This window comes from Acartia tonsa, chromosome 2 (genome assembly GCF_053477335.1).
Source record: "Acartia tonsa isolate MP-2025a chromosome 2, ASM5347733v1, whole genome shotgun sequence".
Lineage (NCBI taxonomy): Eukaryota > Metazoa > Arthropoda > Copepoda > Calanoida > Acartiidae > Acartia > Acartia tonsa.
Genome location: NC_137261.1, coordinates 19,061,386 through 19,088,948, shown reverse-complemented (window position 1 = coordinate 19,088,948; position 27,563 = coordinate 19,061,386). Strand labels below are relative to the sequence as shown.

At 28.6% G+C, this 27,563-nt stretch overlaps 2 protein-coding genes and 1 long non-coding RNA gene across 5 annotated transcripts in view; 1 reads left to right on the top strand and 2 right to left on the bottom strand.

Moving 5' to 3' along the window:
- The window catches only part of LOC145306209 (uncharacterized), a 324,616-nt gene that overhangs the window by 129,496 nt on the left and 167,557 nt on the right, over positions 1–27,563 (bottom strand). The window lies entirely within an intron of this gene.
- LOC145306165 (A-type potassium channel modulatory protein KCNIP1-like) overlaps positions 1–27,563 on the top strand; it is a 64,349-nt gene that overhangs the window by 27,852 nt on the left and 8,934 nt on the right. The window contains exons 6-8 of the mRNA XM_080148154.1: positions 1,416–1,543; positions 1,932–2,066; positions 2,439–2,524. Coding sequence (XP_080004280.1) covers positions 1,416–1,543; positions 1,932–2,066; positions 2,439–2,524 — 349 coding nt within the window. The remainder of the gene's footprint in view (positions 1–1,415; positions 1,544–1,931; positions 2,067–2,438; positions 2,525–27,563) is intronic.
- LOC145306166 (uncharacterized) lies at positions 5,521–9,635 on the bottom strand. The gene is made up of 3 exons (XR_013874910.1): positions 9,497–9,635; positions 8,836–8,947; positions 5,521–5,658 (listed from the first exon to the last, which is right to left on the bottom strand). It is a non-coding gene; the product is annotated as an uncharacterized LOC145306166 (long non-coding RNA).

Below are 27,563 nucleotides of genomic sequence, written 5' to 3'. Positions count from 1 at the left end.
TTAGTACGGCTCAGAACCGGATCTAATAAAGCGGATATTATTCGGTTTCGTAGCCATACAATAAAAATCTGAACAGAACACATATATATAATTACATTAATAAAAAAAATACCATAAATCATATTCATTTATTTATTATTTATTTACCTATTTATCTAGTAGAAAAGATTAATGGGAAGCAATATAACAAGAATATTAACAAACAAGGATGAAAACATCCATAAGTAGCGAAGCTCAAAAATTATGAATGGATATCGGGAATAAATTTACTATAGAGCAGTGTCATACAATATATTTGATGAAACAGTGAAATGACGAAAAATTCGAAACCACGCAACCTTTAGATCACGAAAAATTATAAATCTAGGAATCGATCTAGCACAATTAATGGACAAATCTTCATGAAACTTGATGGAAATATGTAGAATATGAGAATATTCAATCCCTGATGATTTCAGTCGTCAATTCTGAATGGGAATAGAGAAAAGCACCCCAATTGATAAACAAATCTTAATAAAACTTGGTGAAAATATGTATAATGTAAAATTGATAATCCTAGAAAATTTGAGTCCTCTATCTTAAAAAGGTATTGAGAAAATCACGAAAACTTGGAAATCTAGGAATCGATCTAGCATCCCAAACAACAAACAGATGGACAAAACAATTTATAGATCAGATGGACATATGTCATAGGAATCTACACTAAAAATTTCAACTATCTATCTTGAATAGGAGCCGAGAAAATCACGTTTCCCCCAAATTGTATCTTACGGACAGACGGACAATTCAAATTATAGAGTAGCTTCGCTATTAAAACTACAGGAAAAACTTTTCTTTTTCTCACAATTTATTTGTACTTGGGGGAAAACAGTGTAATTGAGTTTTACACATTTTTTTTATAGCAGCGAAATTTTTCTACAATTTCCATTTCTTTTACGCACTCTTCACTCCATTTTATAGAAGCTTTACATGGGCCAAGGGATTGTTTGAGGCTATTTGTTTTTAGATTTAGGTGATAAGATGGTTTTAGACCATTTTTCTGCTCTTCTCAACTCCATGAATTACAGAGCCCCTAGAATCTTTTCTATTTACTTGTTCGTTCTTCACATCGGGATTAGAATTAGTTTATTATAGCTGCGCCTAGTATCTTCAATATTGAGGGAAGGGACATTGAACTGTTTATTACACTAGTCCCCAAAGTTTTATATTAACGTTTTCTTATTCGTTGGCATAACAACTTTGGGGACTTTTAATGAATTTTGATTGGTTGGTTCATTAATTTAGTGATTAAATGTTTCAACCACTAATTGTAATCTACAGAAGGAGTAATTTTGTGCATCGTTATTGGGGCTGTACAACAATTTACGTGCAATTATCTTATCCCTTTAGATCACTGACTATTGTCCTTGTTTCAGATACAAGCCAAACGACCTGGACCAGATGAGCGTGGAGACCAAGTTCTCCAAGACAGAGGTTAAGTTCCTGTACAGAGCGTTCAAATCTGAGTGTCCCAATGGCATTATTGATGAAGATACCTTCAAGGGATCAAACCAGCTTGAAAACAGCGCAGCTGCTTTAGAAATATGCATATATAAATATCTGTATGTCCGACCAGCTTTCCGTCACTTAAAGATAATTTAGTGTCAGGAAGTTTCTCTACGCAGTACCCCTACCCCCTCCCACGATAAAAAATTGTATCTTTCTGTTGAACTTCACTGATGTATATCGAATACATGGATTTTTTTTTGTTCGACTTTATGGCATAAAAATGGTAATAGATAATATATCAATATCATATAAAGTTATATTAATATCTTAATGACGACCTACCCATGAGGTTACAAAAACTAAATAAAAAGATGCAAGAGTCTTCTAAGTCTACAGTCTGAATTTCCATATTTCATGTTACAAACTGGTTTGATACCAAAAGGATGTATATGAGAAAATCTTCCCCATGGGTGATTCCTCCAAATATGCGCAGATAGTTTTTAAAGCTATAGACAGCGAGAAGACGGGTGGCATCACTTTTGGAGACTTTATGCACTTTCTGTCTGTTATTTCTAAAGGCAGGGGCTGAATTTGTGTTTAAAAGCGCAGTTTATGTACAGTTGTTGAAAAAATTCCTTCGAGCCGTTAAAGGTCCCTATCCCCAAACCCCACTTTAAAAAAAATGGTAATTGTTTTAGCTAGGTTTAAGCTATTAGGTGGTGGGGATAAAAAGTACCCCTCACTTCTTTTTCTTCTTTTTTCAAGACTTTCTCAAACCCTTTCTATTGTCTATGGAATTTTTTTGGGTTTTTGAAGCACCCCTCTTCGTTTTTTTTTATAACAAAATGAATATAGGGAGAAACTCCTCTCCTTCTAGGGGCGAAGCCACTGGTATATATATGATAAAGTCTTAAAAGAAGTTTTAAAAACAAATTCACCCCCTGATATAGGAACAGAGAGGGAGAAAATCTTGTGGAGTTTTCATTTCTATGATTTAAATAAAGATGGAATGATCACAAAAGATGAAATGTTTAAGGTTAGTTATTTTATTTAGTGGCGTTCACATGGGGGGTTTAACCAGCTGAAAAAAAAGAATTAGAAAGCATACCAACCAATCAACCAAATTAACATGAGAAATTAGGTGCTCACTCTTACAATGAATTTTAATGCTGTTAAAGCAATGTAAAATACAGCAAATTTTGAAAAAAAAAGAGGGAGAAAGTCTGTTTGTCATTATATTTATTTGTTATGTACTGAGAGATCTTGATAACTGTGTAAAAGCGGTAAGTTCCTTTATCAAGCAAGATAGAGAAAATTCTATTTTATTTCTACTCAGAGGAAAAAGAAAAATTTATGTTAAGGTGTTGTCAAATAATTTCTCTTTAGACTTTAATTATTAGTTAAATAGCTCGTTGGTTCAGTGGTATATTATCCCTGAGTAGTAAGAAAAAAAAAGTCTTTAGATGTAAACAAAACTTCCCTGCCACAAAAGTTTTAAGACTGTAATTTTCTAATATTCTTTTTCTTTATTAAGGTGTTAAATAAGGCGGCTCGGAAACGGGAGAGGTGCAGTACAGACCAAACAAACAGATCAAAGCAAATTTCAAGTTTTTACCAAGTTTAAAGTGGATAAGAAGATACAAGAATGTACCACTATGTATTAGTAGAGAAAAAGAAATAAATGAATAAATCAACAAAGGTAAAATTTGATTAAGTTTTCTTTTCTTTTATTTTACTTCTTACAGTTATACAAAACAAATATCTGATTAGAAAGTAAAATATATATTACAAAAAGTAAAAAATTCAAGCACACAAGTATATACTAATTAGTAATATTATTACAATGGGTAAGATACCTGGTAAATATAACCAGAGCATATACTGTATAAAATGATTACTACTTAAAGACTATATCCTTAGATTTAGAATATTATATTTATACCAAGTCTTTTGGTATTTTAAGCTTTAAGAAAAATTTAAATTGAAATTGTTTCTAAGTTTTTATGTATGCTTAAGACCCTAAGGTAAAGTATAAACTAGGAAATAAATACAAGTGTTTAACACTTGGAATCTTTAAGGAGAATGTAAGCTAAAATATTTCTAAGTTCTTTTTATTCTTAGGGCTTTAAAGTAAAGTATAAACTAAAAATAAATACAAGTGTTTTGACACTTAGAATCTTTAAGGAGAATGTAAGCTAAAATATTTCTAAGTTCTTTTTATTCTTAGGACTTTAAAGTAAAGTATAAACTGAAAATAAATACAAGTGTTTTGACACTTAGAATCTTTAAGGAGAATGTAAGCTAAAATATTTCTAAGTTCTTTTTATTCTTAGGGCTTTAAAGTAAAGTATAAACTAAAAATAAATACAAGTGTTTTGACACTTAGAATCTTTAAGGAGAATGTAAGCTAAAATATTTCTAAGTTCTTTTTATTCTTAGGGCTTTAAAGTAAAGTATAAACTAAAAATAAATACAAGTGTTTTGACACTTAGAATCTTTAAGGAGAATGTAAGCTAAAATATTTCTAAGTTCTTTTTATTCTTAGGGCTTTAAAGTAAAGTATAAACTAAAAATAAATACAAGTGTTTTGACACTTAGAAAATTTACAGAAAACTCAAGCAAGAAAATGGCAAAGTATGAAATCTGCTTAAGAACTCCTTTACACTCTACTAAATAGAAAACCTTATTGAACCTAAATTATAGTGCTAACCTGGATTAGAGCTAGAAGCTGAGTAGTGAACAATCTTCCCAAGACTGATACAAAAGTCTTGAGATTTGCCCTTTTTATACTAAATCCTGGCTATGACATCAGAGCTTTTAGCTTGTAAAATCTAGGTTAAATTTAGGTCATGATAGTAAAAAAACTATAAAATGAAAAGCTTCTAAAGCACTAGATATCTTATGTAATACAATTGTTGAATATATGTTAGAGTATTTGATTTTCTTTTCTTGTTTTCAGTGTTCTTATTTGTTTCTGTTTTCTCGTGTAGTAGTTGGATGTCTGTGTTTATCCTAAAAAAAATAGGTTTCAGTTTTTGTAAATATTTTCATCTTATGATTTTTCTTTACCTAGTTCTGCCTGTGTATTATCCAAGAAATATTCCCCTGAGCGTGTGTGTGATGTGGAGTGTTAGGCCATAAAATTTTCTTTATGCTAGGTGCATAGCTTCTCTACATTTCTTTCTGTCTTGCACTTATTTAGGACCTATTTTCGTCCTAACATGCTCCCTATTGTCACGAAAAAAAACAATTAAAAAAAAATTTTCTTAAGCCATACCTCAATAGTGAGCTTTAAGCTAGGCTGTCTACAAGACCTATCAAGTCTTAAGGTTGTCTCTGTTCTGCTATATGGGGCTGAAGATTGTTTTTCAAAACACTATAGGGATCTCCAGGCTCCAGGTTGCAGACATACCTCAACAATTATTCTTATGGATCCACAGGAAACTTTTGGTAATATATTATGTGAAAAAAAATTTTTACTCAAGTGTACTTTTATTTAATGAGGATTGTTGAACCATAATGCACAGTTGTGTTCTAATCATAACTGAAAGCCACTGAAAAATGACAATACACTGGTGTTATGTAAGTAGTGCATTTGTTTGATAGTTCATATACAGATTGCATCATCAAGAATAAATCTAATCCACTTGAATTTGTTCTGGGATCCTGTTTTCTCAATGATTTTGTTTTTTTTAATGATTTTGTTTTTCAGGTGAAAGCATCTCTCATTCTGTAGTTTAGGTTCTTCTAACTGAGATCATCAACATATGTTGCCAGATTTAGAAATCTGACAGTTTTTGCAGGTTTTTCCCATAGATCCTTGACTGTGAGGTTGGTCAGATTGAAATTTGAATAGCTGTGATGTAGTGTGAGAACTGTCACAGTTTGGGCATTTATCCACCATGTAACCAGTCTTATTAACTCAGTACTTATAACTGTATAAATGCTGTATCCAGATCTCAGCTGTGCCAGGATAGATCTGGTTGTTCTGGACAGGGAAACTCCATTCAGGGATGTTATGTTGGTTATGTCAATGCTGTACATCCACCTCTACTACAGCAGCAACACTATCAGTAGCAGCAGCAGAGCCAAGAACTAACACACACAATCTCCCATCCTTTAAGAGAGATCATTAACATCAACAGTGGGTTGAAGCATCATAAGTTGATCCTAAAAATAGAAAGATTATGCAATTTCTTATTATAATTGTTCAAATGTCTATTTTCTGTTTCTTCTGGTCCAATTGTTCTTTATAATTATTACACTACTGTTAATTATAAATAAAATTATGTTTCATAAATTCTACAAAGTTATTAGATATGGATTTAGATTTACAAATGAAATTATGTTTAACAAAATCTACAAAGTTATTAAATTTAGATATAAAAGTTTACATTCTTTTTTTTTTTTGTGCAGAATGTATTTTTCTTCTGAAGTTTATGTAAAATATTAATTGCATTTGGCTAGAAAATCTTTTATGTAATAAAGTCATACTTTTTCTGTCTTATTTACATTGTACAATTACATATTGTTACTTTTAGATTAAAAGAAAGGAAAAGGAAAAAATATATATATATAAAAGTAGCAGATTATATATTTTTGTTTCAGGGCATCTGAAATAAAAAAAAGTTTTTATTTATTTTTACTCTTTAAAAGTATTTGGAAAAGAAGGTGGGGTAGCGTTCTTTTATTTTTTTTTAAATTATAGTTTCTGTTCTTAAGTTTAAATACTTTTTTATTGTTGTCTTTACCAAAACTCTATTTCTTTAAGACTTATTTATCAAAGTGCTATAGAAAGTAAAAAAAAATATTCTAGAAAATTGTTCTCTGGTGTATATAAATTCAATTGTGGCCTCAAGCTCAACAAATGTTTTATTTTAATTGGAATCATATTACTTCTCTATTGTAAAGAAAAATGATATAAAAAATTGTAAGCTAATATAATCCAAGGAAAAACACTAGACATGGAGTAAAGCTTGATTCCAATCTTGAAAACAACAGATTAGTACTAATGGATCTTGTCAGATTAAAAAGTAAGTTCAGGAATTCCACAAGGTAGTGTGTTGGGTCCTGATATTAAAAAAAAATAGGCGTAAAATATCGTCAACCTCATAACTGTTAGACACTTTATAAAAACAGTTTATTGGTTAAACCGCAAGATACCATCATGATAAAAACAAAATATGTACTTTGAATTTTTATGGACAAAGTGTTATACCACATCTGGGATTTGCTAATCTAATTTGTTTACCTTGGCTGATTGCATATATTCCAGTGCTAAAGGATGTCTAGAAAATGATTGGATACTTGATATCAACATTTTTGCCCAGAATTTGGAAAGTAGATTAGGAAAATGTATGGAGCCACAAAAAGGAAAATGAAAAACAAGGTTGCCAGAAATGACTTGGGGACAGCATACTCAAGAGTGTGTCATTAGAATATAATAGTTTTAGGCGGATTGGAGTGCTTACAAGGAAATATGGAAAACAAGTCGTTGCATTCTCTTGATATAGCAAGAAGGTACAAATAGCTGGATCCTGAACTGAAAGAAAAAAAAATTGAAATGACCAAGGTATCAGTTTCAATCAATTTGAAGATTACTATGAATGTTCAGCTATTGCAAAAAATGAAAACTCTAAACTCTAAAGATTCAATTCTTTCATAGAGATCTATAGCTAGAGCCAGGTGGAAGATATTGATGGTGGGTATGATTTTACAAAAGTAACTGATTAAGAAAACCTTTTCTTGTTTAAGGAGATTTGGAGCAGATATTGATATCAGGCTGGACTATAAAGAAATAATGGAGTAAATGATTCCTCTAGATGCTAGACCACAAAAGATAAATTAAAGCTTTCTTTTTTTTTAATCTGATAGATTGAAGGTGTCAATTAATAATAACATCATCGTTACAAGGTTTTAGGAATGTTATCAGTTTTTCTTTATGGAGCTGAATGCTGGAGAACTGTGAAACCTGAAACAAATCAACTTAATGCATATCACAATAGCTGCCTAAGAATATTCTGGCCAATCAAAATATCAAGCATTGAGCTGTATTCTAAAATTATATCAAATGTTGAGATGTATTCTAAAACAAGTGCAATTGTATTGAAGGAGAAAATAAAATATAAAAGACTAAGGTGGCTGGGACATGTGTTCAGAATGGAACAAAATAGGTTTCCAAAAAGTACTGAAAATGGAATTCCACCACTGGTAAGCGAGAACAGGGATGACCAAAAATGACCTGGAGGCAGAGCACTGAAATACCTAATTGACTTAAAATTAACATGGGAAGAAGTAAAAAAAAACTTGTCAAAGACAGGAATTCATGGAGGAAACAAGGTGTCCGTATTCTCTGAACTTTACAGTCAAAAAGAGAGACAATAACACACTAAGTTATGTATTAAATGAAGTTTTTCTAGTATGGTGGAGGAGAGGTTGGTTTGTTAAGTACCATCTGAAAAGTTCTCAATTGCAAAAATCCTAGAAAATCAAAATCCCAGAAACCTTGGGTTATAAACACAAATTAGGTTTCAATTTTTAATGGTGAGCAAGATTTTAACAAAACTTTTTTTACAAGGACTGAAATATAGAGTGATGTATATTGCAACTCAACTGTTACCACAGATATTGGAGAAAAGATCTTATGTCTAGATAGACATTCTTCAAACAATGGTGTACACAAAATTATCAAAAGAATCAGGATATTCTACATCTGTCTAACTAATAATACTGCATACTAAGAAAACTGCACAATGAAGTGATGGGATATAACATAAGCCCAGGTGGAGAGTTTTATCCATGCAGCCAGATCATGAGGAAAGCTAGTGTCTATTATTTTCAGAAAAGAGAGTATGAGCAAGTTTTGTCTTTTTGGGGAAGCTTTCGTTTTTCACGTGCAGATTTGATTTATCTTTATTCCCTTTTTTTTTCTTCTACCCTAGAAGTGTCATTGATTGATTGCAGAAAGGAAAATAAAACTATGCAACTGAATCTTTGGGGAATCAGAATCAAAGGAAAATAAAACTATGCAACTGAAACTTTGGGGAATCAAAACAAAGCATATTGTGAGACATATATAAAGCTTCTTGTGTATTACAGAGAGTGGAAATGATTTAAAGGGACTGTGAACTTAAATTTTTCTCATCTTAATATTCAAGTTTAATCCAAAATTTTAAGTATCAAGCTTTTTAATAAACCAGAGTCCTGATCTTAAACCATGAATAGTCTGATAATCATGAATAGTCTGATATTTAACAGAATATTCTTGATGTTTATCATATTACTAATTATCATAGTAATTTTCAGGATCATATAAAAAGATTAAAGCCAATATATTTATGTTCGTACCTGATGTTGATTGGTCCTGGCAATGGTAGGATGTCTTCCAGATTTAAGATCTGAGACTTCTGTGGTTCCTTGAAGTCAACACATACCCAAAATTGTAAATGGTCATTACTGCCTAAAATAGAGAATATCTTCTTTAAAATGTTGGAGTGTACCTGCTTGAAAATGAGGATGATTAATTAAATATTTTAAAATTTCTCATTATAATGAGTGAGAGGAAAGTCATATATTTTTTTTTTGCAAAAATTTATGTCATTAGTATTTTTAAATTTCCCAAGAAACTGAGTTTTTCTTTTTATATAGATAAAGAAATTGATGTGAAGTTAAAAATAAAAGTTTCTTTAATAAATAGATTAATATATATATGGTTTAACAATGAATGCAAATCTAAAGCTTATAGGTAGTGCACTGCATTTTGTAATGATACTTTTCATTAAAAGTTTCAAAGATTTTACCAACATTATTTGATGATTTTTATTTATGGCATAATTTAGATAAAATTATTTTTAATAACACATTTATATATATATATATATCTATTTATATGTGGCTACTTATCAATCTATAACTTTCATTGTATAAATACTAAGGCATATTTTCTCTTTTAATTTTAATTGTTTTTAAATGTGAAATGTACACATACAAAAATAAATATTTCTCATACCTTTATTTCTGCTGTGCCTTTCGAGGACATTTGCCAGAACTCTTGGTCAGTGTGGTGTATTGATTGAGCAGTCATCATAAGTATTGGTTGTAATATCAGTTGTACCAAATTGTTTTTAAGATCCTCTCTTTTCTTGCTGACGTCATTCTTATGATGAAGATATACTTCCGTTTGGCTGGAAAACTTTAAATGTTGGTTGACACTAATTTAGTCACTTGTGTATTTGTTTCTGTTGGTTATAAACAGTTGGTAATTCCTAGAGAAAAACAATTATTATTAGTTATGGTTCATAAAAGGAAGTTTATAAAATCAAAAGTTTTTATATCATTGAATGTTTTATTCTGGATAAAATTAATGGTTAATATTATCTATTTATTTCTGTTTAGAGGTTTATTATGTATTTTCTTTTGTCTAAAACAAAACTGTAATATTATCTTTTACTAATTGAAAAGCAATCTTTGGATTTATCTTATTTTGAAATGATTTTAAATTTAAGAAATTTATTGCTGCTTAATAGATAAGTTAATAATTATTGATAGTTATTATGTTATCATATTGTCTAGTTAAAGCCAAGAAGATAGATTGTTAGTTTCATAAAATGATTGATACTAGTTTAAAAATGACCATAAAGCTTTGTTGCTCAGCATGTAATATATTGATGCCAATTTAAATTTATTCTATTTTGATTTTAAAGTTATAGACAATGTAATTTGTGAATGTAACCATTAATTTTTAAACTCAAATTAGTTTAACAAGTATTGTTGGGTAAAATTTAGTTTGCAAAACTAATACACACCCCTCTCTCCTAAAAAAAAAGAGAAAAAAAAACTAATAAGCTACCGGATATGAAATAAAATTAAGAAATAGAAGTAGATATTAGTAGTCATATCATGAAAAATCATATTATAAGATATTATTTAATAAAGGAGGTGCATAAGAAAAAAAATACAAGTAAAGAAAGTGTCTTTGGCTGGATATACCATTAGTATAGAGAGTTTAGTATGATCTGTTTACGATCATGTAGTCAATGTAATTTCATTTAAACAAAAATTATTGTTTTGTTAGATTTAGTAGAAGTATAAGCCAAAACTACTAAATAACTATATGTGGCTAAAGAAGAAAAAGTTCCAAGAGTACATTGAAAATTAATCATGTTGAAAGAGTAATTTAGGAGGTTCCAATTTTCTATAACAAAATATTTTAAATATAGCCGTTATGGTTATCTTTTACAGTGACAATTCTTGTCATGAAAGTGTAAACTATTCAAGATTCTAAAATTTCCAAAATTATGATTTCTAAACTTTAGGGGAGTGGGTTTAGCAAAAAGATAAACATACATTGAATTGAGGAAAAATAATGGTATTTGCTATCATCATAATGTTAATTAAGAAAATTGTAAGATGTATTTATATTAGGTAAGAATTGATATTTTATTTTATTGCAAAATATTAATATCAAGTATATAAGTGCAGTCAATTTTTACTAAAACTAATAAAATTTTTGGAGTATAAGTGCAGTTGTAGCCTTTTATAATATATACTAGTGTTTACCAAAATACCAGACAAAAGGGGAAATGTTTATGTTGAAACATCCTTTCTGTTTGGGGAAGAAAAGATAAAAAGGAAAAGCAATTACTATCAATTTAAAATGATGTTTTAATTATGAATTAATATTTAGCTATCTGTTATAAAATAACTACAATATCATTCAAAGGAGAGAAAAAAAGATATGATTGTACTTGTTGGACAGAGCTTCGAAATTTTCTGTAAGTGTAGAATATTAATAAAGTTAAAATGTAGCTAAAAATGAATAAAACAATAGCAGTAGTCCTTATGATTACTATTTCAATTTATTTTGTTTTCTTAATATAGAGTTAACAAAAAGTAGCGGTCTTTTTATAATAGGATAAGGAGAAAAATTATTGTGAATAGAAAAGATTCTATTTATAAGTTATAAGGTTAGGTAAAATGGGAAAACTGTCATAAAAAAAACTGCAAAAATTTATAATTATGGGTTGAATAAATTGGTTGGTAAATCAATAGTAAAATAGGATTATGATCACTGTATTATTGTGATGTCTATCTATAATATAAGTTTAATAAAGTTAAGGGGCAAGAACTTAAACATTTATACTTATAATTATTTGTGAAAAGTCAAAAAATTAGCTTGTTAATCTTTTAATTTGAAACATATAAAACATTTTCCAACTTTAATTCAAAAGCAAGGAAAATAAATATTGACATTAGGGCCTTTAAGTAGTCTGTCAGCAATAGGTATGGCACAAATTAGTTAATATATTATTAAAATTATTGTTCAATATTCATTCTTTATTGTCGCAGAGAGAAATGAGTGATAGAGAAAATAAAATGGTGAGACATAGCAAAGGTAGACGGAAAATTCAAATTTTATACATTTGTTTACTGTTATATAAGAAAAAATATAATGTAATAGATAAGAATAATTTCGTGTAAGGCCCAAATTTGAGGATAGAAGGGGAAAAAAAATGTCTAAATATTATTAACTTACTAAACACGATAGGAAGAAAACAAAAATAGAGATACTAGCCTAATAAATTAAGTATCTAGAATATTAAAACCCAGTTTGAGCACTTAAAATTATCCTAAAAGGTTGGAAAACAAATATTCATTCAGTTGTTAATAAATGGAAGCACTTGGAGGCTGAAAAAGGAAAAATAGTTGGAAGGATCATCTTTTCCAATTCAATTGTATTCGTGCTGACCTTAATTGGGTCTTTGGAAGTAACCAATGGTGTGAGATATTAACATATTCGCTGAGTAAAAAGCATATGGATATTAGTCAATTCAGTAATTATTGGAGGGAGGTAAATTTATACATTTATGCAGAATATTGGTCAGGGATTAATTATAGGTATTTTAAGTTTAGTAATTATATATGGTTATAGTTTTAACATATCCACAATATCATTATTGGAAAAATGAGGCATTATAGACTTAGTATAAAATATGAAGAAAGGAGCTAGTAGAAAAGAAAAATAAGTTGCATGCTTGAAATTAAGCCCATAGTCATGCAAAAAAATTTATTGAATTACTTGGAATGAAATTTTTTGTGTCTGTTTAATTTTGTATATTAAATAGTGTAGAAAGAAAAAGTATGTAAATTTTTAGTAAATTGTGAAATATAAATATAATGTTTACTTAAAGATAAAATATATTTAAGTTGAAATTAAGGAAAACTGAAGCTTTGACATAACTATAGATTGAGTAGAAACCAATGAAAAAATGGGCTTGCTATTAAAATTGGTCATGCAATCTAGGGGGGAAAAAAATGGTGATATGTTAGTTCTTTTATATTGAAATTTCGTATTAAACTGAAAGTAGACATCAATGGAGCCTTTAATTAGATGTTATTATAAAATCAAAATAAATATAAAAATGGCTAACATAATGTATTTCTGTCGGGTAAGTGACTGTGAATAGTTTCTACTGGAAAAGTGTAGTTGAAGTAAACCTAAGACAATTAACTATTTAAGCAAAAAAAAAGATATTGGCTTCAGAACGATAGTTTTAAAGTTGTTTATTAGTATTGATTATTAATATGGGGGAAAAAATCGAAAGTGAAAGCTCAAAAGTTTTTATAAAAGAAAACTAATTCAAATTAATGATTTTAATACCTGAATCCCGTCCAATTATTAACATTTGAGATGTATTTAGTCTATGAATCCATACTTAACTTGATAATGATATAGTTATAAAAGAGAAGTGTTCATTTCTGCATTAAAAAAAATGTTATATGATCCATGAAAAACTTTTATTTTTCAATAGGAAGTAAAAATGCGATATTGGGGGAAAAGCTGGTTAGATATTAGTCATTTTTCTAAGTAATATAGGAAAGGAAAAAAAACATTTTTATTAAAGGTAGGAAATAATTTTGTAAATTTTACCTTGCAGAAATTATCAAAAAATCGCGATATGTAAACTATATAGTAATGTACATAATTAAGTTTACATGTATCCTTTTCTCAAATAATGGCTGGGACAAACTAAATAATAAGGGTACTTAGCTGTGGGTACATAAAAGCTAACTTTTCTTTTTAAAAATAAAAGTTAAAATTGACCTAATGTGAGCTGTGCAGGTATCTAGTTTGGACCACTAGAGTAGGCTCGACATTACTTCTGATTTTTGGCTGATTTTTTTTAAGTACATGTTGTTTTTGTATCTATTACCTAATGAAGCAATTTTCCCTGTTATTACTACTGAAAAGAAAGAAGTAAATATCCAATAATTCAAATTATTTCCCAATTATACTGGTTTTTAAATCGACATTATCAAAGAACTGATATGTTTAAAATATTAGTGTTAAATTTGAAAACTCAATGGAAGTGTCACAACAATCAAATTCTTAAAAAAAACAGTTGTTTTAAACTTATTATGCTGTATAATTTTCGTTTATTCAAGAAAGATAAAATATTTCAAGGTATTTCAAAAAATCAAAATGAAGTTAAAGTAATTCCATATTTAAATAGAACAAAGGTCCTATCGTTTAGGTCAATGAGAGTTTTAATTAGGCTTATTAGGGCAGCTTGAGTATTAAACACTGTATCATTGGAAGACTCAAGCTCACTTATAAATTGTTATCACCTATACAGACCTGTTATGGATTTTAATGCAATAAAGTAAGTTTTTTTTTTATATAAAAAATTCTGACAAAAAATATTTCATAAGATAAAAAACAGAAAAAGCCGTCGCTCATATGGGTTTAGAACAAGCAAATGAGAAACAAACAAAATTAGATGTCCTTATGAATACATGAGTTATTAATAAGAAAATCTTTGCAATTCACTACCTGTAAAATGGACTGTTGGGTATAAATTGCAATAATGTGAAAAATTTTTTTATTAATTGGGGTTATTTTAAAATGTAATAAATATTATTTAAGGATTTTTGTGATTTCCCCCCAAACAAGCAAGTGGATCATGTGCAAAGGAAATCAAGCAGCCTAGAGAAGAAAGAATCTATAGTTTTATCTCTATTGTATTATGTACGTCCTTAGATGGTTTTAAAAGGTTGAAGTTGTACCAACCAAACCTTCTTTGTATGTACAATTTTATCATGATTTTAATAATAGGACCTAACAATGTAATTTGATTAGGTTTCCAAGGTTTTGTCTTGTATTTATATCTAATTCTATTTTCAGACCAATTCCAGTGTAAAAAATGTATGTACATCTTATGCTAATCTGTGATGTATAAAAGGTAAAATATTTATGTATATTGATAGTATTGACGAGTCAAGGCTATTAAAGATAAAGTGAAACGCCCATAATGCGCTAATAATTACGATTATTCTGTTCATAATCAAAGAAAGAGACGCTCCTAATGATAAAGAAAATACATTTGAAGAATGGAAGTTTCATGGCTTTAGCTTATAATGTATTCTCTAGGCCTATGGAGAATGCTGAGCAGCATATTGAATCACTGACACAAGCAAGACCAAGCCGAGAAGAATGCCATGAAGTACTCAAAGATTAAGCTGCTTGGGATGGACCCGTGCTTTACTAACTCCTGCACAATGCAATGTAAGATTTTAATATATTATTTCATTATATTTTTCTATTTTGCAATGCCTTGTTTATAATAACTAGTTTTGTAATAATAGGACACTGTAAAAAATTAATGTCCACAACTTTTCAATGTGAACTGGTCTGACAATTTTGTCTTTATAAAGTTTATAAGAAATTATAATAGATGCAAGCAAAAGTAAAGTAAAAGACAATTAATTCTTTCTTTCTTTTTTAGGTTTTTAAATTGTCCAAAGTATATCCAAAGCTGCATAAAAGTAATGTACATGAGCTATATATGAACAGTCTGAAACTGTGTTAAAATTTATCAGAGTGTAAAGTGACTAAATACGGGTTAGTTTGGCCAAAACCCAAAAATAATTTGTTTTTAACAGTGAAATGAATCTTACAGGTGAGAAATAAAATATTTCCCGTACATAAATGAAAGTACAAGGTCAATTTTATATTAATGGGTTTTTGATGCAAGGTTATTTAAAATGTTATTGATATAGGATTAATATTTAAACCCATGACTTTGAAGTTATCCTATTATATAAAGTACTAAGCTTTTTTGTCTGTAGCGAAGGATCTCGCTAACCACTGAACCGATATGGTTCTCCTTTAGAGGGAAGTTTCGTATAGGCCCTGAGATGGTTTTAGGCTATTTTTAATTTTTATAACTAAGTCTTTGTATGGTTTTAAGCTATTTTTCTGCCCTTCCATATCCCTTCGAATTTAGAGCTCCTAGATACTAGGGGCGCAGCCGCTAGTTTTATATAATATACAAAGATTTTTATATGAAAGAAAAATTGATTATATAGGAGGTTAGGAGAAATGTTGGCTCATTTTAGATCCATTTTCAAAATTTAAAACATTAGAGAAATAGAAAAGAAAAGTAATTATACAAAACTTCTGAATGGGTATTTCCAGGTTTTAGGCCTATTTTCCAAAAAAGTTTAATCAGAAAATTCATATGTATAAACGTTATTCTGTCGCATTATTTTTATAAAAGTAAAATCTTAATTTTATTTGGAAACAATCATCTTTTAGTAATTTGATTATTTTGTATTTAACTTTAGGACCATTGTCAAAATTATAAGATATCATCTTAACACCTCAAGAGAAAAATCTTAAAATCTTAAATATGAAATTAATGTAGGCCTATTTTCAAAAGTAGATTTAGCAGATTAGAAATTAATATCTTACAGTATTAAAAGTATTTTAAAAAAAATGCTACAATATTATCATCTGTTATGTAGTTTTAGTTTGTTAAAATTTAGACCTATATTTCAAAATTATTATTTAAGTTATATGTATAAAGAAAAGAAAGTAAGAAAATTCATGTGAAATAAAACTCTTAAAAAAAACTTGATTACATATTGTTAATTTTATGAGGGAGTCATTTAAAGTCTGTTGTTAAAAAAAAGCGAAACTACTCTATAGATGTTAAGGTTCGTACTGTAATAGGAATTTTAGGTGTAAGACTAAAATATGATTTATAAGAAAAAACGAAATAAGAAACAGAATTTTACTATGAAGTAAGTCTTTGTCTTTTTTATTCTTTAAAGTTAAACTGTATCAAATAGACAGACATAAATTAAAAAAAAACGTTTTGTTGTTAGAAAATTAGAAGTGCAGGAAAAACTTTTTTTATTAATGTTAAGAGAAATTGTCTGTCAAAAAGGGAAAAGACGTTGTTACTTTATTATCATATTGATTGATTAAAATTAAATATCCAAGCTATGCTGCCTAGGTTAGACGTATTCCTGAAAATAATATAAGATTTCAAAAAGTATTGTTAGAGTGGGGGAGGCATATCTGTTATATAGGCAGGTATTATAAAATTCAAAGTAATTTTGATAGAATATGAAAAGATGTTTATTTTAAGATGGACAAAAAAAAATATAAAGTAGTAGGATGTGCTGTCAAAAGTTTAAAGTATAGTTGTAAAAAAAATTTTTAGCATGTTTAAGAAATGGACATGTACAATTTAAATTGAAGGGGGAATATAATTTTGAGTTTTAAAATGTATTTTAATTATGAAGTAGAATCAAGGTAATACAATGAGGTTATTATTGCCTACGAAATCTTTGGCGCAAACGTCTCAGAATAAAAACATTTGGGTTCGTAGTTACCTGCTTGAGAAAAATCAATAACAGTAGGTTGAAAGTATTCTAAATTTTTATAGTTATATTGGAAAAAATAGATAATATCCGTTGGAAAAGAGAGTATGAATAATTGTAATGATCCTGCAGTAAGTAAATAATTATACTTATGAAGTTTATAAAACTGAAAGGTATCCATTTGAATTATTGTATTAAATTAATCGTAAATAATTAGTTTGGATTGCTTACTTTTCAAAGAATGATGTTAATATACCTGTGAACTCGTATTAGGGGTAGTTAGAGTTGTGGTAAAAATTTTTTCTCCACATGGTCTTGAATAACACAGTGGTGTATCTTTTATATTCTTCATATGTTAATCCTAAAAAAAGAATAATATAAATGTATTAAAATATGTAAATACCACATTGAGAAATAAAAAAAACGGCTATAAGTAAGCCAGTAGCCAAGGAAGGTATGTGATAAAAATTAAGTAGATATAATAGTTAATCTGTTAAAGATTTTCGTTTTATTATTTCGAGTTTGAAATTAATTAATTTTAAACAGTTATTTAAGTATACAAGTTTATGAAGATGAGTTTACCTGTATTATTGAGGTAAGTGTACTTTCTAGAATTGTTCTAAGTACCATCTTCTTCAATAGAATTTAAAGTTGTGAGAGGGTATACCTGAACAGAAGTTAGATACATTACTTTGTTAATAGTCAGGGGATCTTGAATTATATTATGACAATAAAAATACTATCTAGAAAGATTTCCTTTAATATAAGTTATTAAATTATTTGATATAAACACAAGGGAAAGTGTGTCAATATTGAAAATCCCTAAAAAAAACATAAACATAAACTAGAGTTAGGACATTCTAAATGTTGAAACATTAAAGTTTTTGTCAGTGATATAAGAATCTGTTCTACCAATATTGTTCGGCGTTTATAAAAGTTTAAATCATTGAACATCTTACTTCTATCTAATCGTTTGCTAAAATTAATATTGGTATCTTTAAATTGACTATTATTTCTTTAGTTTATGTTACACAAGCCTCTAATTGAACTGAAAGGTACTTGGTAAAAAAAATGTTTCATAAGGAGTTAAAATTAGCAAAGAATGTATAGTATAGTAAGTTATGTATGAAAAAATTATTTAGAAAGAAAAATTTAAAAGGAGGTTGTCTGGGGAAACTAAAACTAGTACAATTACATTCATGTGTGTAAGGTCAATATTTAAAAATTATATGAAACAGATAGAATATGAATACTGGCCTACATTTTCACAAACATTTCAGGGTTGCATCAGTTTTACAATGTAATATATGTTTTTAGGGGAAACGTGGATAATATCCATGAATATCTTTTGATAAATATTAGTATTTTTGCATCCCAATAAAAAAGAAAAATGCCTAAATAAAGTGTTGAATGTTGTCTTGATATCAAAATACATTGATCTGAAAGCAAGTCTACCATTTACATCAGCAAAATATAGTCAATAGAGATAAACATTAGAAGTAATGATTTAAAAATTAGTGATTTTTATAGTTGTCAATAAAGCCTGCAAAGTAAGGTGAGGAGGTTCATGGACGGCATAGAATTAAAGGGAGTTGTATGTAAATTATTCAATGTAAATAAAATTGTACATTTTAGTAAAAATGTCGGAGGAAGACATAAGTTTTTAAAATCATTTTAAGAAAACATTCTCTGATAAAAATTTTGAGGTTTGTAGCAGAAGTAGGGGAAAATATAATGATTAAAAAAAATTCCTGCAAGGAGAAAGATTAAAGCGGTTAAATAAAACTGAATGGGTTGTACAAATTATTTTAGGAAAGTAGAAAGCTATGTAATTAAGTAAGTGCAAATCTTAGAATATATTTTCTAACGGCACCAAAATATTATTACATTTAATTTTAGCAGAGTTTTTTCGTTGCAAAAAATTGACACTGCAAAAAAAACTATTAACAGAAGTATAGTTTCAAGCATAAGGGTCGACATTTTTACAGTGTTATGTTAATGCATCAAAAAGTTTTAATAATCTTTTGGTCTTTTACTGAGACGCAAGAGTACTAGTCGCTTTTGGCATATTAGCAAATGCTTATATGTATCCCAACTCACAAATTTTTCGTGTTCTTAAGGTTTGCTCTAATTTTCATCCAGTAAGATTATACAAAATAGATCTTGAATATTAATATTTTGATATCTTATGGGTGAAAAGTTACTAAGTTATTAAAGTGTAAAAGGGGAAAAACTAATTTCATTTAAGAAAAGTTTTTAGTTAGAAGTGTTTTTGCTACGGGTTGGTAGGAACACCTCAATACAAGTTATTTATGTTTCATGGTCATCAATTACATAAAAGAGAGTTTTCGAAATTAAATATTCAGAAAGGAAGTTATGTTTTTGTCTCCATTGGGATATAAAATATTAGTAAAAGCACATATCTTTATGTAACAATGCAGGGAATTCCTAAAAATGCGATGTAAAAAAAAGATTATAAAAAATTCTTGATATTTAAAAGTTGTATGTTTGTTTTCATCCTGGAGAACAATAAAGTAGTATATTCTAAAATCGTGAGGGGGGGGGGGAGTAAATTTGAATCAGCAATTTTTAGTTTCACAGAGTACAATCGTATTTTTAGTAGATTATAAAGTTTATTTGCATTATATATGTTTATCTCTTTTCCCTGATTATTCCAGAAATATTGAACTTTACTAAAAACTGTTCAATAAGTTGTTTCATTTTCTATATTGAGATGCAACTTAAGTAGAATTTTCTTGAAAATTTCATTACTTATAATTACTGTCAATTTAAATATATTCAACTTTTTACGTTGTGCAAAAAGTCTTATAAAATAGGTTAAAAAAGAAGGTATATTTGCTTAAAAATGAATTTCTCAAACAATCAGTTGATTGCTTCTTTAAAGAAGTCCGAAAAATAGAAATTTTGAAAACGAAGCAGATGTCAAATTTTAATGTACGCATTGTGTGTAAAATACAAAAGAAATGATAGTTATTAAATAAATTTAAGCCTCATTTGTATCTTATTTGAAACGTTCAGTATTGCTTAAGAACTGATTAGGAAACTTAGGATAGGAACCATTGCTCAACAATATTAATAAATAAAGTATAGCATCGTATTATAGACAATCCTGTGAATTTTATAAAAATAAATTCAGAAAATTTATATTTTCCAGTATATGCTAGCATGAGTATGCTAGTATGAGTACAAAAGCTACGCAAATTTTGATCTCAGTTTTCATGTTTCTTTTTTAAGTTTTAAAAATGCAATATATAATAATAGCTATGAAAACAATTTTCAAGCATAACTTTTATCTTATCAGGCTAACAACTAAATAAAATTATGTTTACCATATGCAATTTGTGATCAAACCCCTAATTGAAAAAAAATGCAAGACATAGCTTTTATTTTTAGAAAGAGTAGGGCCAACGCCCACTAGAAGCCTCTAGGTGTTCTTAAGGTGGGAGGGAGATAAGTCAACTGCCCCTCTACTTTTTAATGTTGAGTTTTAAAGAGGAATATTAAATAAAAAAAAAGGAGGGATTTTAAATTGGGATGGTTTAGCTACGCTCTTAAATTAGTTAAAAACCTTCCCTGTACCTAAAAAAGAAACGTAATTGCATTGGAAAACCAAACAGATGTCAAAAAATGTAAAATTGGCGCATTTGTATAAACACTCGTTGACTATCAATATTACGCAAATTTTGGGGTAACGAAAAAGAGAGGGGGGAGAACAAGTTTTAAGAATTCCTAGATAATTCAATCTTCCTTCATCCTAGAAGTATGTCATGTACAAATAAAATAGGGCAGGGATAAGACAGGTTTGAAATATCCATAATATCCATATCTGTGAACCTGAACTTCAACCACTCAATCATCGATGATGGACATGTATCATTTAAAGGAAAAAAAAAAGAAATTAATTTCTTGAGAAGCTTTTGTATCAATATTCCTAAACTGCATTTTGGTAAAATTATATAAACTTGAAACATGAAACTAGTTGGGAGGTAGATGTTTGAAAATATGGCTATCTTTATCATAAAAGTGGGAATCCCCTTCCAAAAAATGTTTATTTTGAAAAAAGTAGCATTTTGTAGTGTAAAACAGTTGTAACTTTACGTTTTTTGGAATATCATATTATAAGATAGACATTAAACAATACATGTTCAGTGAGGGCCCGAGGTTAGTATCAATAAATTAAAGTGAATTATGTCCTAACAGTAGCATCTTAGTTTATGAAAATTCTCATTTCTCAAAGGGATCATAATTAAATGTTATGGTCATAACAATATACTTGAAGTTATATTAAAATTTTTCAATCCTACTGGGATAGATGTGTAATATATAGGCTTATAAGGGGAGCCTTAAGTTAGAAATTTGATAAAGAATATTTATGTTTACCTGTTTTGTAGCCAATAATTCAAAGTTTGTATGCTTCTGTAAGGATGCCTAATGCCGTTGTAAGTGTGTGCTTGTAGCAACCTAGAGTAAAATATGTTAATAACATCAAATTTAGTCATATGAATAAAAATACTAACAGAACTTGTAATAAATGTAATTGCAAGCAAAATGATGTTTGCACGTATAGTTTTCGATTCTATTTTACATCAAATGTAATTTATATCTGTCGTATGTTTTTTTAAAAAAAATTGTACCTCATATTGATTAAGTTCTAGTGTGTGGTGTAACTTCTTTAATTTGAAAACTGCGAAAAGCTGAACCCTCTAAAACTTTGTTGCCAGAACGGATGAAATTTGTATTAGGCTTGATCGCTTTTCTTTGAGAGGAAATTTTGACAAGTTAAAAGTATTATGTCCACTGTTATATAATGTTTTTTTTTTGTAATTGAGATCTATAGCAGTAGCAATCTTGCGTAGAGACCTCAGAGCTCAGACTTCATAGCAATCTTCAGGCTTTATCCTTTTATCATACTTTATAAAAAGAGATGAAATAATTTCGTTAATTGTTAGGTTACCATCTATAGCATTACTAACCAGCACATATGGCGGACCAGTAAAACAGCGAAGAAAAACAGACGCAAACTGAGACTCAGTTAGTTGGCATTGCAATTGTGCATTTTTTATATTTCTTAAGAAATCTGTTATAGAAGGATTAACTTTTCCAGAAAATTTTTGACGGACAGGAAAAGTGTTATTAATAAGGCTCAATTTATGATCAGAAAATACAGGAGAATCGTTGTTTACTGGGAATGGAGGCAGCAGAAAAACTTTTGTTTGTTGATCAAAAACTTCATTGTGTTGTTGAATCATGTTTTCATGAATAGTTGCTTTAATTGATGCAACAATAATAAAAGAAGAAGTGTTTATTTGCTTCATGTTCTTTCAGAAAAGTGTTATAATCATCCACAGTATCATCAAAAAGTTTTCCAAGTGGAATTTTGCTTTTCCTAGCAATTTCTACAATATATGAAGTATGGATGAGAAGTATTCACCCCAAAGATGTTTTCAATAATTTATAAGATCTGGAGTCTTGTTTAATTTTAAGTAAGAATTCATCATATTCATCATGTTTCATGGAATCTGATTGTTCAATTTGAAATGGATGATCAATTTCTTCATTGTCATGTAAATCTGAAGTAGAATTATAAAAAGATTTACGTTTAAGTTGTTCAGTATTTAAATTTTCAGCAAATGTCTTGTCTTTGTCTTGTAATTTGCTGCGAGTAACTTTCATTGATTTCATTGTCTATGTTATAAAAATGAAGTGTAGAGAAAGAAAATTACCAAAGTTTGTAATGTTATTACAATAATTAATCACGCAACCTCGTAAAATATTTCAAATTTAGTAAGAGTTAAGAGCGATGTAAAATATGATAAGAAATAATAATACAAGTTGACAAGTGAATGTTCTAAAAGTAAAGACAAAAGACTGACAGAAAGTCAAAAGAGATTGAGCAAGTTATAAAAAATTTGCTAAGTTAAAATTTGTCTGTAAAGGAATGACAAATAAGTAAAGTAAATAACAAAGTATTAGAAGAGAAATGACTGTGCACAGTAACTAAGTTAGGTAGAAAAAAAAATGCTAGCAATAAAAACTTTATTGGTAGAAGCAATAAAGACGAACTATAAGCTTTATTGGTAGAAGCAATAAAAGCGGATTATAAACTTTATCGGTAGAAGCAATAAAGACGGACTATAAGCTTTATTGGTAGAAGCAATAAAAGCGGATTATAAACTTTATCGGTAGAAGCAATAAAGACGGACTATAAGCTTTATTGGTAGAAGCAATAAAAGCGGATTATAAACTTTATCGGTAGAAGCAATAAAGACGGACTATAAGCTTTATTGGTAGAAGCAATAAAAGCGGATTATAAACTTTATCGGTAGAAGCAATAAAGACGGACTATAAGCTTTATTGGTAGAAGCAATAAAAGCGGATTATAAACTTTATCGGTAGAAGCAATAAAGACGGACTATAAGATCTGTATTAAGTAAGTATTATTAAATAAGGGTTAAAAGTCCTTATTAACAATAAAGCACGTTTAAAGTCCCTAAAACGTGATATAAAAGGCCTGTATATAATCAAAAAAAATTAGCGCTAGGGGATTTTGCCCGAAGGTGTTAAGAAAACGGGAATTTGACGTCAAAAATCCAAAATAGAAGTTAAGAGTATGTGTCTTATAAAGAAAAGAATCAGGTTATATTATATTTCAAATAAAATACCTGTGGTAATGTAGGATAAATATCTAAATATGTATAAAAAACTTTAATATCTCAAGAGAAAGGAAGTTAATGTTAAAGTATTTTATGCAGAATATAGAGAAAAGATGGACTAAGTCTATTTAAGTATAAAGCTTTAAACACACGAGTTTATTTTGTGTAACTTCAAAGCATAAGTTGTGTTAAAATGTTAAACACTCAAATTAAAGACTTAAAAGACAAATAGTTTAGACACTGAGGTTAGAAATTTAAAATAAAAAGGGACTTGTTAAATTCTCATACACTTAAGGTAGAAGCTTAAGGCAGATAAAATATTCAAATATTCATACACTTAAAGTAGAAGCTTAAGGTAGATAGAAAATGTCAAATGTTCATACACTTAAGGTAGAAGCTTAAGGTAGATAGAAATTTTATATAAGTAGAGACAGATCTTTAAAATAATTTGCGCAAAGAGTAAAATAGTCCTTAATATAGAAAATGTGAATATATTCAAAGAGAAAAATTAGTAGCTGTTTTGTACTAAAAGTATGAGCATTGAGTCTCAAGGGGAAAAGTTTAAGTTAGAAATGAAAAATAAACTTTTTATGTCAAAATTTTATTTCTATTGACAATGACCTGATGCTTCTTAGAATGTAGAAATGTTGATGTAGCTATCAGGTAGAATGTAGAATTGTTGATGTAGCTAGCAGGTAGAATGTAGAAATGTTGATGTAGCTAGCAGGTAGAATGTAGAAATGTTGATGTAGAAAGCAGGATCCTGAAAAATGTTCTTAAATAGAAGAAGAAAATATAAAGCATGCAAAACAAAATAACACACACACACAAAAAAAATTAGGTTCAAAGTGTCTTTTACAACTGGCCAGGAAGAAAAGAGCAGGTTTTCTGTAGAGTAAAAAGTTAGGTTAGGTCAAATGCAATTTCTATTCCAAACCCGGAAACGTGCACCACATGTAAAAGCGGTAAGTTCCTTTATCAAGCAAGATAGAGAAAATTCTATTTTATTTCTACTCAGAGGAAAAAGAAAAATTTATGTTAAGGTGTTGTCAAATAATTTCTCTTTAGACTTTAATTATTAGTTAAATAGCTCGTTGGTTCAGTGGTATATTATCCCTGAGTAGTAAGAAAAAAAAAGTCTTTAGATGTAAACAAAACTTCCCTGCCACAAAAGTTTTAAGACTGTAATTTTCTAATATTCTTTTTCTTTATTAAGGTGTTAAATAAGGCGGCTCGGAAACGGGAGAGGTGCAGTACAGACCAAACAAACAGATCAAAGCAAATTTCAAGTTTTTACCAAGTTTAAAGTGGATAAGAAGATACAAGAATGTACCACTATGTATTAGTAGAGAAAAAGAAATAAATGAATAAATCAACAAAGGTAAAATTTGATTAAGTTTTCTTTTCTTTTATTTTACTTCTTACAGTTATACAAAACAAATATCTGATTAGAAAGTAAAATATATATTACAAAAAGTAAAAAATTCAAGCACACAAGTATATACTAATTAGTAATATTATTACAATGGGTAAGATACCTGGTAAATATAACCAGAGCATATACTGTATAAAATGATTACTACTTAAAGACTATATCCTTAGATTTAGAATATTATATTTATACCAAGTCTTTTGGTATTTTAAGCTTTAAGAAAAATTTAAATTGAAATTGTTTCTAAGTTTTTATGTATGCTTAAGACCCTAAGGTAAAGTATAAACTAGGAAATAAATACAAGTGTTTAACACTTGGAATCTTTAAGGAGAATGTAAGCTAAAATATTTCTAAGTTCTTTTTATTCTTAGGGCTTTAAAGTAAAGTATAAACTAAAAATAAATACAAGTGTTTTGACACTTAGAATCTTTAAGGAGAATGTAAGCTAAAATATTTCTAAGTTCTTTTTATTCTTAGGACTTTAAAGTAAAGTATAAACTGAAAATAAATACAAGTGTTTTGACACTTAGAATCTTTAAGGAGAATGTAAGCTAAAATATTTCTAAGTTCTTTTTATTCTTAGGGCTTTAAAGTAAAGTATAAACTAAAAATAAATACAAGTGTTTTGACACTTAGAATCTTTAAGGAGAATGTAAGCTAAAATATTTCTAAGTTCTTTTTATTCTTAGGGCTTTAAAGTAAAGTATAAACTAAAAATAAATACAAGTGTTTTGACACTTAGAATCTTTAAGGAGAATGTAAGCTAAAATATTTCTAAGTTCTTTTTATTCTTAGGGCTTTAAAGTAAAGTATAAACTAAAAATAAATACAAGTGTTTTGACACTTAGAAAATTTACAGAAAACTCAAGCAAGAAAATGGCAAAGTATGAAATCTGCTTAAGAACTCCTTTACACTCTACTAAATAGAAAACCTTATTGAACCTAAATTATAGTGCTAACCTGGATTAGAGCTAGAAGCTGAGTAGTGAACAATCTTCCCAAGACTGATACAAAAGTCTTGAGATTTGCCCTTTTTATACTAAATCCTGGCTATGACATCAGAGCTTTTAGCTTGTAAAATCTAGGTTAAATTTAGGTCATGATAGTAAAAAAACTATAAAATGAAAAGCTTCTAAAGCACTAGATATCTTATGTAATACAATTGTTGAATATATGTTAGAGTATTTGATTTTCTTTTCTTGTTTTCAGTGTTCTTATTTGTTTCTGTTTTCTCGTGTAGTAGTTGGATGTCTGTGTTTATCCTAAAAAAAATAGGTTTCAGTTTTTGTAAATATTTTCATCTTATGATTTTTCTTTACCTAGTTCTGCCTGTGTATTATCCAAGAAATATTCCCCTGAGCGTGTGTGTGATGTGGAGTGTTAGGCCATAAAATTTTTTTATGCTAGGTGCATAGCTTCTCTACATTTCTTTCTGTCTTGCACTTATTTAGGACCTATTTTCGTCCTAACAACTGCTGAACGAATGGGGCTCTTATTAAAGTGAAGTTTCTTAAAGTTTTTCGAAGAGTAAGTCTACCCTCCTACAATAAATGTTTTCTTTTTCTTTCTAAATCTTAAATCTACGTTGGTAGTTCGACCATAGCAAGAAAAATATAGGCGAATATTTTGAAATTTAAAAAATCTTTTTTAAAATTTTCATGATGAAAATATTGTGTCTAGGTTTTGTTATTAAATGTATATGGCTTTGTTTTGATTAATATTTATTGCTCATAACTTTAATTCTCTAGCTTACTCACCAAGTATATTATGCAAACAAATTGTCTGCGAAATATAAAAATTGCATGGCAAAGTATATTTATTACCCTCGTGTTCATTGTGGCTAAAATTAGCACAACTCTGAACTGTGCAAAATATTATCAACGTTTCGCGTCATATTTTCATTTTGGGGTTGATTAATGATTTTAGTTTGGTGGATTTTGTGCTCTACAAACTATAAATATCATATTCTAAGGTGAGGTAAATAAACTTGGGTCTATATTTGCAAGGAAGATAATAGTTATTTCTTTCATCGTATTATAAACGGCTTTCCGCAGATATAGAATGTACAATTATAAGATTAAAACCAGTTTTTTAGCCCCGAGGTGCCGAAGGCACTGCTAAAAAAATGGTTTTAATCTTGTGATTGTACATTTTTATATTCGTAGAAAGCTGGATATAATACAATGCTAGACATAGTTTTTTCGTATGGATGAGAACCGGTTACTATCCACCGGATTCAAATGAATGCGAGAAAATTTTCTATATTAAACTTTTAAATCTATGACAATGCCTACAATATA